The sequence below is a fragment of the Eucyclogobius newberryi genome, unplaced genomic scaffold, assembly GCF_026437365.1.
Source record: "Eucyclogobius newberryi isolate DKJ021-1_F unplaced genomic scaffold, fEucNew1.0.hap1 SCAF_227, whole genome shotgun sequence".
NCBI classification, from domain to species: domain Eukaryota; kingdom Metazoa; phylum Chordata; class Actinopteri; order Gobiiformes; family Gobiidae; genus Eucyclogobius; species Eucyclogobius newberryi.
Window position 1 is genome coordinate 15,235 of NW_027315865.1, and position 12,068 is coordinate 27,302.

Sequence of the window (12,068 nt, forward strand, 5' to 3'; positions counted from 1 at the left end):
CCTTGGCAATTTTAGGCTTTTTTAACTGCTCATCAATTCACCTCGTGGGTTGAATACTTGTGGCGTTCACGTCCGCATCGTGCAGCGGTGTATCTGGCGCTGCTCGCAGCCAAACAAAGTGAATGTAGGAGCAGGCTTTCATCCTCTGAGCAGTTTGGACAGTTTGAGGGAGGAAAATGTGCAGAAAAGAGCAGTGAGGACTACAGTGTTTCAAACGTGACTTTGACAAAACCATGATGTGCTTTCACTTTCCATACGCAGCCATTTGGTAACTGCAGCTTCAAAAAGCACATTTTCTCAGCTAAATAAGACAGGACAACTTTCACAGGGCCATGGCTGTTGTATATCTACGACACGCATGAAATTATCGTTTTTGTTGAGTAAATCACCAGCTTGTTTGTACTTGAATTTCGGGCGTTCTGTGGATGCAGTGGGAAATCATTTGGCTCAGTCTGAGTCAGTCACTTGCTGATGGACGACACATTTGGCTCTGAACCTCTATTATGTTTTGCACTAAAAGAGCAGTTCCGTGTGTGTTTACAGAAACACTTGGCTACTCGGTGTTGTTGTCCGCTCCGGGAGCAGGCAAGGTTTGAACAGGGAGCTGACGGTGGATGCATCAGAACTTAAAGGACCCCATCAGAGCGCGGTTTAACCAAGAGGATTCCATAAGGAGCTTTAAGCGACACTACTGCAATAACTTACGGATCATCTACCTCAAGGCAAATGTGATGACGACTTAAAGCCTGAGCGGCCCATTTTGCAGATCACGATCATGTGATTTTTGCGTCATCGGCCGTGTGCGTGTGCGTGCGTGTGTGTGTGTATGTGTAAAGTGAAGCTGAGCACTACTGCTGTGCTTCTTAAGCAAAGGGAATTACAACAGTGACCTTCTTTGTGTTTTTGCTCTATATTTGATGTATGCTGATCATAATGTAAGAGTCACATGACACGGCAGTAAATACAAGCATCATCAACACTGGTGCAACTGAGGCCAATCAGATATCAAAACAAGGCAGATTTGGGAAAATGTGTGGCCCATCAGTTTAAAGGGGGTGTAAGAGATGTTGTGCCCGTCGGCTTTATTGACAGGAAAGTACAGTGTGAAATGGGGGTTGAGAAAGAAGCAAGGACATGCAGTAAATAGTCGGAGTCAGGAATAGAACTCACGACATGTGTGCTATGCCTTAACCACTCAACCACTGTGCAGCACAGATCTTACTTTTTCATGGATAAAGATGGGCAGCAGTTCTAAGAAATCCTTCATGTTCCTACTTCAACTGATATATTAACAGTGTTTTTCTTTTCTCTAAAGGAGTGTGGGTATCGACCACAGGCCAGCCCATTGGTGAGTCTTCTAATGACTTAATTGTACTGTTGGTTAAGCATGCATTGATGTTGGTGTCGATGTGCTGGCTTCAGTGTTGTGCGTTTATCTAGACGTGCTTGTGTCAGACCGATGTGCAGACAGTTAACGTGTTCTCACTGAGGCTGCTGATGCTGTGCTTCAGAGACAGATCACAGTCTTGAATGGATCCTGCTCTGCAATTGGTCAAGCTCTGCTTCATAACAGCACCTCCAGGTCAACCTGCAGCCCGGTTGTGCAGGGTCAGCCCGCTCGCAAACACAGTTAAATACATACAGCACTCTTATTTTGACTTTCAATATGGTCCTCCGCTTTTTCAATAAAATGACAATATGTTCCAACAAGTTTGATTCAATTAGCTTCTTGTTGACATGCATTTTTAGGCCAGGTTACAAAAGAATTTCTGCAGCACTCAAGGTTCCTAAGAGCACAATGGTCTCCATAATTCTTAAATGGAAGAAGTTTGGGACGACCAGCCGTCCAGCCAAACTGGGAGAAGAGCATAGTTCCTCCCAGGGCAGCGTAGCTTAAACTGTAGGTTTTTATTTCTGTTCCTGGCCTGACCATAAGCCATTTAAATTTCTTCAATGTCCTATTGGAACTATTATGTTTGTTTATACATTGTTATCTAAGTAATCACAGCTTATTATTATTATAGCACCGCTTGTATATTATTGTTAGTAGGTTACTATACATATATATATTCACACGCACACACACGCACGTGCGCGCACACACACACACACACACACACACACACAGCCCGCGGAATAAAGCGCTTATAAAAATTCACCATACCTAAAAACTCCTGCAGGGGACACGGAAAAGCTGAAATAGTTTCGGTTTTAGTAGGAAGTTCTTTTTGCTCTCCATTAGCTTCCCGTTTCTTTTAGAATTGATTTAAACATTTTACTTTTTGTTTTTAAAGCTCTAAATGGCCTGGCACCTCCTTATCTGGCCGAGCTACTGTCTGTCCCAAACCCAAGCAGGGCTTTAAGGTCAACGCATCAGCTTCTGCTGGACGTCCCCAGAGCCAGACCTAAACACTGGGGTGATCGAGCCTTCTCTGTCGTTGGCCCCAGACTCTGGAACAAACTGTCCCCGACATGCGCACATCACAGATTTTAACCTTTTTTAATCCAGGCTTAAAACATATTTATTCAGACTGGCTTTTACCACTCTGTAATGTAGTGACATTTTATTGTATTATTTTTAGTATAGTTTGTTTTTACTTAGTTTTATGTTTTGTATTGCCTTGATTATTTTTGTTTTAATTGTGAAGCACTTTGGTCTCTTTGAGTGTTGTAAAGGACTCTATAAATATAGGTTGATTGATACCTTACCCTTAACAGGATACACAATTCAAACAAGGATCAACGTCAGTTATAATGCAAGCTATTTAATGGAAACCGGAGTAACTGGAGGAAAGCTCTGCAGACCCTGTGCCACCTGTTTGTGTTTGACATGGAGGATGATTCTGTGTCATAAGCTTAAGTGTCCCCACTCTTGTTTTGTCAGGTGGCTACGCTCCTGCCCTGACAGCTGCTCGGACCCCCACACAGCCCCCTTCACCTTTCAATGCCTTCCTGGTGACCACTCCAGCGGCCGGCTTCCCACCTCAGGGCTATTCTCACCAGGGTTACGGCACAACGCCACACTTTGGTGAGTACTCTGGTCATTACTGTGCATATTTCAGAGGACATTACATTATCTACTAAATCTGTAGTCGTGTGAGAAGGGAGGGTCCACCATCTCATCCCTGAGTGACAGCTAGAACTATATTAGTATAAAATCATATAATCATAATCAACAACCATATAAATGGGTCAGAATTTGACCTGCTCTTGAAAATTCAGTTTTGTGTTCTGAATCTTTTTTTATTATTATACTTGCGGCAATTCAAACTGTTGAGTGTTCTGTTGAGATAAAAACTATTAAAGGATTTTTTGGCCTGGTAACTTTATTAAGCCCCTTTCACACATGCAACCTTACCTGGGAAGCAGCAACATGTGTAAATGAAGACATAACTGAATTCCCTGCATTTTTTATGTGGCAAGTTCCCTGGTAAATTGCCAGCACTAATGGAGGTGAAGGTACATTATGTGCCATGGCTGCAAAAGAGTCCTGCACAGAGTCCCGCGCCTCTGATGACGTCAGAACCAAGAAGATGAACAGTTTTTACTATGGTTGTGATGGTTAGCCGAAACAAGTTTTAACTTTTGAAATGAACTGCTTACCTTCGTAATATGATCCAAAAGACAATCTTCCAACAGAAACATCAGTGTAAGCTACAGTAGAGCAGCAATTCCTGGTAAGAAATTCTCATCAAGTTGTGTATTAATAAATTAAAAGTTCAAACTTGTGGACCTCCGGTCATGGTGACGCACCTGACAACACTGCTGCAAAACCTGGTTTTAAAATCATCGTTTGACCCACCTAATCCCAAAGAACAAGGACGAGAGATGAGTAAACAAGGAAGACACAATCCGGTAGCGCCACGGGACCAAAACAAACAAAGCTGATGGCCCACGGCTCCATTGGAAAACAGTCCGCATCACAAGCTAACGAGGCTATTGAGGCTAACGAGTCTAACATGGCCAACAAACCTGAGAGCCACACTGCCGCCCCGCTGGAGACGCAGAGTTCCACCAGTGCGGATGGAGACTCTCGCCACTTGTTTGCGTCGGAAGGGGGAGAGAATGTAATTGTGGCTCAAGCCGAGTCGAGTTGTTAGCTCCCATAGCTCCGGCAGCGTCAGAGGCAGTAACCACTGAATTGAAAGCTGATGGAATAACCGGAGCATTGATGAAGTTGAGCAGTGTGTTTCGGACAATATGGACGATCTGCAGACAGTAAGGTCCGAGATGGAGGCTCCAGGACAAAGGCAAGCGTGTCTTCTTTGCTCCAGATATTCCAAAGAGGTGCTTTGTTAAGATATGACTTCACTCCCTTTACGATCTTTTTTGATCAGGTTTTGGGTTCGATACCCATTACCAGCATGAACCCTTTTGTTTTATTTTTTACCTTTTCAGTTGCTCTGTGTTCCTATGGTTCTTGTGTATGTTTGTTGTTTTCGACCAGAGAGATTAAAAATATTCAAAAGTTGTCAACGGTGGGATCAATACAATCAACCCAATGGCATCGGAATTGTTTCAAGTAGCATCAAGTTGCACCCAATCAAACGAACAAACATTTTATATTTACAAGAGACACTTGAATGACACTGAACGTCTAAAACTTGTAAAATTCTGTTATAAAAAATCCTATTATCCATCATACAGAGGCAAACATAAGAGGGGAGTTGCTATATTGATCTAAAACCGAATAGTTTCTGAACAGAGTTTTGAACGTAAGGATACAGAGTGTACTGGTTAAGGGGAATATTGATTAATTAACCCTAACCCTAATTTGTGGTGGCGATTGGAATCTTCGCATTCAGCCTATATTAGACATAGACATTCTTTAGCTATTGAGCAACATCTCTCCCTTTCCTCGGATGTGCAGACGGACAGGGCCTACCTACAGGGACGCGTCACACCTACAGGGACGCGTCACACCTACAGGGACACGTCATACCTACAGGGACACCTACAGGGACACGTCATACCTACAGGGACGCGTCATACCTACAGGGACGCGTCATACCTACAGGGACGTGTCATACCTACAGGGACACGTCATACCTACAGGGACACCTACAGGGACATGTCATACCTACAGGGACGCGTCATACCTACAGGGACGCGTCATACCTACAGGGACGCGTCATACCTACAGGGACACGTCATACCTACATACTTTACATTCCCACCGTCTCCAAGCTAGGCATTGTGGAGTGGGCGGGGAACGCGCGCTCTCGCTGAGATTACGTTATTCCGGGTGGGTGGGGGAGGCAGATCGCTCTTGGCGAGGGTGGGGGCAAATCTCAAACTAAGCTGTCTGCATTTCCGGGTTTGTGAGCGGGGTCCAAGATATGGGTGATATTTTATAAGATGTTATGGGTGTTGCACAACACTTATTATTATTAAATATACCCTTAGGGTAGACTACGAAACGGCCAGTATACTCATTTTTCTAATCCGCATACAATCTATTCCAGAATAGACTCCTTTTTTTTTCTCAATAAAGATCTAAAATCACTATAGTCCTAAGTGACCATCCTAAAAATCTACATTTCTGTAGATTTGTAGAAAAGACAAAAGAACACACTGTGGAGGTTCAAAGCCAGTCTGCTTAACGACCCTTTGTTTAAGGACAAAATGTCCAACAACATTTGGACTTATCTGGGGGATGCTTCCAAAGCGGTCTTGGAAAGCGGCTACAGCCAAATACCTACGCGAGTGAGGCAAGTCCTCAGAAGCAGCTCAATGGTAAGAACAAGTCCCGGGCAATAAACAGCTACGCCCTGCCAGTGATCCGACCCTGCAGGAATAATCAGTTGGCCAAAGGAGGAGATACAGACCACAGATGTTAAGACACGAAAGCTCCTGACCATGGAGGGTTCCATCCCAAATCCAGCACCCTGAGACTGGACACTAGCCGTGAGGAAGGAGGCCTCAGGCCGAGGACTAGTGAGCGCCACTATCAGGACAAAACGTCCAAGATCCAGAAGTACATCAAGGACCCTACAGATGAAGTGCTCAGTGAATGTCTCAGACAATGGGTAACAGAGGATAATGAGGTGCTGGAGGGACCATCATGGGAGGACACGCCCCTACATGGGATGTACCACCGGAACATAACTGAAGTGGCTGATATCACGAAATCCTACCAATGGTTAGAAAGAGCCGGTCTGAAGGACAGAGGCCCTGATCATGGCAGCACAGGAGCAGGACCTGAACACCAGATCTACCACACCAGACAAGACCCAAGGTGTAGGCTGTACAAAGGGGGCCCTGAGACCATCCCACACATAACTGCAGGTGTAAGATGCTGCAGGGACAGAATACATGGAGCTCCATCACCAGGAGCTGGCATAGTGAACAGAAACATCTGTGCAGAGTACGGGCTGGAGACCCCAAGGACAAAGTGGGAAACACCTCCAAAGGTGGTGGAGAACGACCGAGCTAAGGTCCTCTGGGACTTCCAGATACAGACAGACATTATGGTGATGGAGAACCAACCGGACATAGTGGTGGTCTCAGGGGTCAGAGGAAAGCCGTGGTGGTGGACATCGCAGTGCATCATGGGATGGAAACATCCGGAAAAAGGAACATGAGAAACTAGAGAAATACCAAGGCCTCAGAGAGGAGCTGGAGAAGGTCTGGAGCGTGAAGGTATCGGTGGTGCCAGTAGTGACCGGGGCACTTGGGGCAGTGACCCCCAAACTGGAGGAATGACCCCCAAACTGGAGGAGGGGCTTGAGCAGATCCAGGAAAAACATCTCGGTCCAGAAAAGTGCAGTGCGAGGCCCTCAAGCTCCCTGGCCTCTGGTAGAGGACCCGAGCTTGAGCTTGAAGGCGGATAAATAGAGACCGCCCGCAGAGGGTGAGGAAGAGTTTTTATATATATTTATATGACAAATTAAATCAAAACTATAATTTTAATTTCAATACGTAAGTGAGATCATATGTAATATGATATATTACTATAGCTATATCATGTAAAGAATTCAACAATGATTAAATACACACCTAAAAAAAACAACACCTTTTTGTTTTATTGCAGCACAGTCTTTTTGGACAGGAGACTATCAGCACGGCAAATACCGACTCCTGCAGCACTTTAATGTTGCTGTAGGTCAGCTTCCCTGACCAGTTTCCTTCTCGTCTTTTCATATATTTTGGAGGGACGTCCTGTTCTTGGTAGTGTTCCATTGTATATCCAAAGCCTTGAAAATTATTTTGTAGTGGTTGAGCCACGCAGTAATATGTAAACTAGTATTAGCCATATGCTACCTACCTGAAACAAACAGCTCACCGCTCAGTCCGAAGTGATTTCTATAAGTACACTGGTCCCTTCTGAGGACAGTTATCCATTTCTGCTGCCAAACGGGCTCTTTCGAGATGTTAACCAAGAGGAATCCTTTGTTTTGAGACTTTTTGTTGGCACAGCCCACAGTGCAGCATGCGGCTTTTGTCCTCAAGATGGCCCCTGCAACAAATGTGTCACGTCACTTGAATAGAAATGCTTCTCCTGTTGCCACACAGCATTCATAAGTGTGTGTTTGTTTGTTCCAGCAGGTTACAGTTTTGCCACAGCACAGGCCGAGCAGTTTGCCACACAGGTCCCCCCTCCCCCCACCACTCCTGTTAGTGCTCCTCTCGGCTTCGCTCCAGCCACAACTCCAACTCAGGACCTCAGCAAGGCTTCAACTGGGCAGCCTGACTTCTCCTACAGTCAATATGGTGAGCACTGCACTGTGGATACACCAGACATTAGGCCCATGGTTTTCCATGCCCACAGCTTCTGCAGTCATCCCCACATGCACAGGCTGGTGCTTACTGTATAATATACAGTGTATATGCACCAAGACATTGCTGTGATGCTGCTTCAGTGCTCTGTGGACATTCTACATCGTTGTGTTAAATTAGAGCAGCCTTTGCAGGTTTTAATCTGTTTGTGATATTAGCTTTTCCTGGATTAACTCCATTCCACTGCAGCATGAGAGCTCTTCCTCAAAGCCTCTATATCTTTGTGAGCTCTAACCAGCCATTTCTCCTAATTGCAAACAATATTCCCACTCAACCTGAACAATATTTTTTACTTTTCAATTAGAACTAGTTTAAAACATTCTTTTCACCAAAAATGTTAACTCTTCATTTGTCAATTTTGTTTTAATTCAGCATCATTGTTTTTCATCAGAACAAGCTGGACCTCAGTTATCTGTTTTTCCAGAGAACTCTTTTTTTCCTCCAGATTTTTAAAAACGGAACACAGAGACACAATGAGAATATATAATATGTAGTCCAGCGTAATTGTCCCATTTGAAACCAAAGTTTTATCATATGTGCCCTTTTTCAAATTGAAGGAATAATAGAGGATTTTTGGCGACCTGAGTTTAATTTCCTCCTGGCGTGGACAGCCGAGTAGTTCTCCCATTCCCTGCGTGCTACTGCACACCTGCAGGCTCGTTCCCAGCAGCACATTTCCCTGGCTGCGCATGTGTGGTTGATATGCCGGTATGTGTTTAGCGAGTTCTTTCAGTGTACAGTACAAAAATGGCTGAGGGACGACAGAGAAAGACTGTGTTTGAGCTGGCTCCGAAGAGTCGAAAATCTGCAGAGACAAAAGATGCGATACGATCCGTTGCGCCAATAAACAAATGCACGTGTGGCAGGGGAGCTGTCGCGTGCTCACGCACAAGGTTTGATGACAGGCGTCCTCTTGAAAAGAACAGGAGGGTGAGTGTGCTCATGCGCATTTAAAAAAAATGGACAGTCGCTTAAGTTCTCAAATCGGCGGAAAATCCTCTATTATTCTTTTAAGTCTGAATGTAATTTGTTCCATGTATCCATCGCAGGAGTTTTGAGGCCCAAAATTCATACGGTAGTTCTGTAGTCAAGTGGGATGCAGTTTGCAGTTCTTTGTTACTCTCAGTCCAATTGAATGAGAAATGGGACAGTCCCAAAACGCATGATGATGGTGGTCCAATTTCTCTAGCAACCTGTATTTCCCTGTGAGTCGGGCGTTACTTTGACATGATGTTATTAAAACCACTGTGTGTTAAAGATGAGCGGGTTTTAAGGAGCAGTTTCAGACAAATTTAATTCAAAGCTTTCCTTCACGACCCGTCTTGCGTCAGATTGCAGCGAGGTTGGAGAAAGTTTTTACAGCAAAATCATTCTTAATGTCTTTTATAGAAGCGACTGATGAGAGTTCGCTTCACAATACTTATCTATTCCGCTAGGGCTGGGAATCACCTCACGATACGATACACGGCTCACGATACGATAATATCACGATATGGCAATACTGCGATTAAAGATATATTGTCTATAATAACTGGCGATATATCATATTTTTAAAGAAATACTTTTTTTGTTGTAAATTTATCTCAATTTATTTTTTGTTGAAACAATGATAACTAAACTTGTATCCCATTTGTTAAAAAGGTTCTATGAGAGACTGTCATGCTGGCCCTTTAAGGGGCGGAGCCTAGACCACCGGCGAGCGGAGCGAGGGAGAGATAGTTTGGTGCGTCGGAGTTTGCATCACAGTTTAAATTAGCAGTTGGTTTGCGTCCCCAGTGTAGCAGTGTGTGCGTTATGTAAGAACACACACCCACATCATGTGAGACGCCAGACCTGGATCTGTAATATAATAGATCATGGTCTCGCCTCTTTTGTTTTCCTCATCTGACGGCATTTCCGTGTCCGTGTACGACTTCTTCTTTCTTTCCCTAGCTAACTCTAAAGAAGTGTTTCAACAAAGCAACGGGGAATAAAGCATTTATAGCGGCTTTTTACAACGTTAAAAGATCGATACTTGACAAGAAAGCATCAAGAATCGATTGCGGAAGTATATATTGCGATAGATCGCCATATCGATAATTTGGCGCACCCCTATATTCCGCTCACAAAAGCAACAAAAGGAATGAACTGATATACCTGCTGCTGTATGTGTGCACTGCAACAGGCAGCTAGGCTCATGTAACACCAACACCATCGCTGCATTCAGTGAAGTTTCATAATCATAATCATAATCATAATGAGAATGAGAATGAGAGTCAGAAGCAGAAGCAGAAGCAGAAGCAGAAAGGTGTTTATTGTGTTTTGGTGATTTGGTGCAACGTAAAGCAATGAAATAAAACAGTAAAGAATGAAACACCATCCTGCTCCACAGCATGTCAGCTTTATATTCTACCTCAAATCAACTTAAAAATATGTGTTTCAACTCATACATTTAAAAAAACATAACTCACTATTTGCTATTTGAAAATATAATAATATTATAAATTTGTATATTTTTGGTGAAAAAACTAGGCCTATTATAATACTCTTTATATTATAATATAAAAGAGATGCCATGAAGTTCTTGAAACTGGACCGTGGTAAAAGTTTAACGATCCCTGTTCTACGTGTTTACATTGTTCATCTGTCAGAACCAACTTAGCTACCATATTACAATACACATGGTATTGTTTATTTATCAGTTCATATTGCAGTCTTTTCACATGTAAATGCCTCTGGAGTTCTTTAAAAAATATATATGTATTCACATATAATGTATATTCACATATTCACGTATACATACACACATACTAAGTCTCTTATGCTTATATAATAATCATAATAAGAAGAATAAGAATCCATCCATCCATCCATCTTCTGCCGCTTTATCCGGGGCCGGGTCGCGGGGGCAGCAGTCTGAGCAGGGACTCCCAGACTTCCTCCTCCCCAGACACTTCCTCTAACTCCTCCGGGGGGATCCCGAGGCGTTCCCAGGCCAGCCGAGAGACATAGTCTCTCCAGCGTGTCCTGGGTCTTCCCCGGGGCCTCTTCCCGGTGGGACATGCCTGAAACACCTCCCGAGGGAGGCGCCCAGGAGGCATCCGGAACAGATGCCCGAGCCACCTCAGCTGGCTCCTCTCGACGTGGAGGAGCAGCGGCTCTACTCCGAGCTCCCCCCGTGTGGCCGAGCTCCTCACCCTATCTCTAAGGGAGCGCCTAGCCACACGGCGGAGGAAACTCATTTTGACCGCTTGTATCCGCGATCTTGTTCTTTCGGTCACTACCCAAAGCTCATGACCATAGGTGAGGGTAGGAACGTAGACCGACCGGTAAACAGAGAGCTTTGCCTTTCGGCTCAGCTCCCTCTTCACCACAACGGTCCGATGCAGCGACTGCATCACTGCAGCCGCTGCACCGATCCGCCTGTCAATCTCACGCTCCATCCTTCCCTCACTCGTGAACAAGACCCCGAGATACTTGAACTCCTCCACTTGGGGCAAGGACACCCCACCCACCTGGAGAGGGCAAGCCACCTTTTTCCGGTCGAGAACCATGGCCTCGGATTTGGAGGTGCTGATTCTCATCCCAGCCGCTTCACACTCAGCTGCAAACCGTCCCAGTGTATGTTGCAGGTCCGGGTTTGATGGAGCCATCAGGACAACATTGTCTGCAAACAGCAGAGATGAGATCCTGTGGTCCCCAAACCGGACACCCTCCGACCCCCGACTGCGCCTAGAAATTCTGTCCATAAAAATTATGAACAGAACCGGTGACAAAGGGCAGCCCTGGCGGAGTCCAACATGCACTGGGAACAGGTCTGACTTACTGCCGGCAATGCGAACACAGCTCCTGCTCCGGTCATACAGGGACCGGACAGCCCTGAGCAAAGGGCCCCGGACCCCATACTCCCGGAGCACCCCCCAAAGGACACCCCGAGGGACACGGTCAAAAGCCTTCTCCAGATCCACAAACACATGTGGACCGGTTGGGCAAACTCCCATGAACCCTCGAGCACCCGATGGAGGGTATAGAGCTGGTCCAGTGTTCCACGACCGGGACGAAAACCACTCTGCTCCTCCTGAATCCGAGGTTCGACTATCGGTCGGATTCTCCTCTCCAGTACCTTGGAATAGACCTTACCTGGGAGGCTGAGGAGTGTGATCCCTCTGTAATTGGAACACACCCTCCGGTCCCCCTTCTTGAACAGAGGGACCACCACCCCGGTCTGCCAGTCCAGAGGCACGGTCCCCGAACGCCACGCGATGTTGCAGAGACGTGTCAACCAAGACAGTCCTACAACATCCAGATAC

The 12,068-nt window shown here is 45.3% G+C and overlaps 1 protein-coding gene across 5 annotated transcripts in view; it reads left to right on the forward strand.

Annotated features, from left to right (window-relative positions):
* LOC140372402 (DAZ-associated protein 1-like) overlaps window positions 1–12,068 on the forward strand; it is a 67,723-nt gene that overhangs the window by 14,965 nt on the left and 40,690 nt on the right. For 3 of the 5 annotated variants that reach the window (XM_072459498.1, XM_072459496.1, XM_072459499.1), the window contains 3 exons: window positions 1,316–1,348; window positions 2,885–3,028; window positions 7,546–7,713. In XM_072459498.1, coding sequence (XP_072315599.1) covers window positions 1,316–1,348; window positions 2,885–3,028; window positions 7,546–7,713 — 345 coding nt within the window. The remainder of the gene's footprint in view (window positions 1–1,315; window positions 1,349–2,884; window positions 3,029–7,545; window positions 7,714–12,068) is intronic. The other 2 variants (XM_072459497.1, XM_072459500.1) reach the window with 1 other exon arrangement.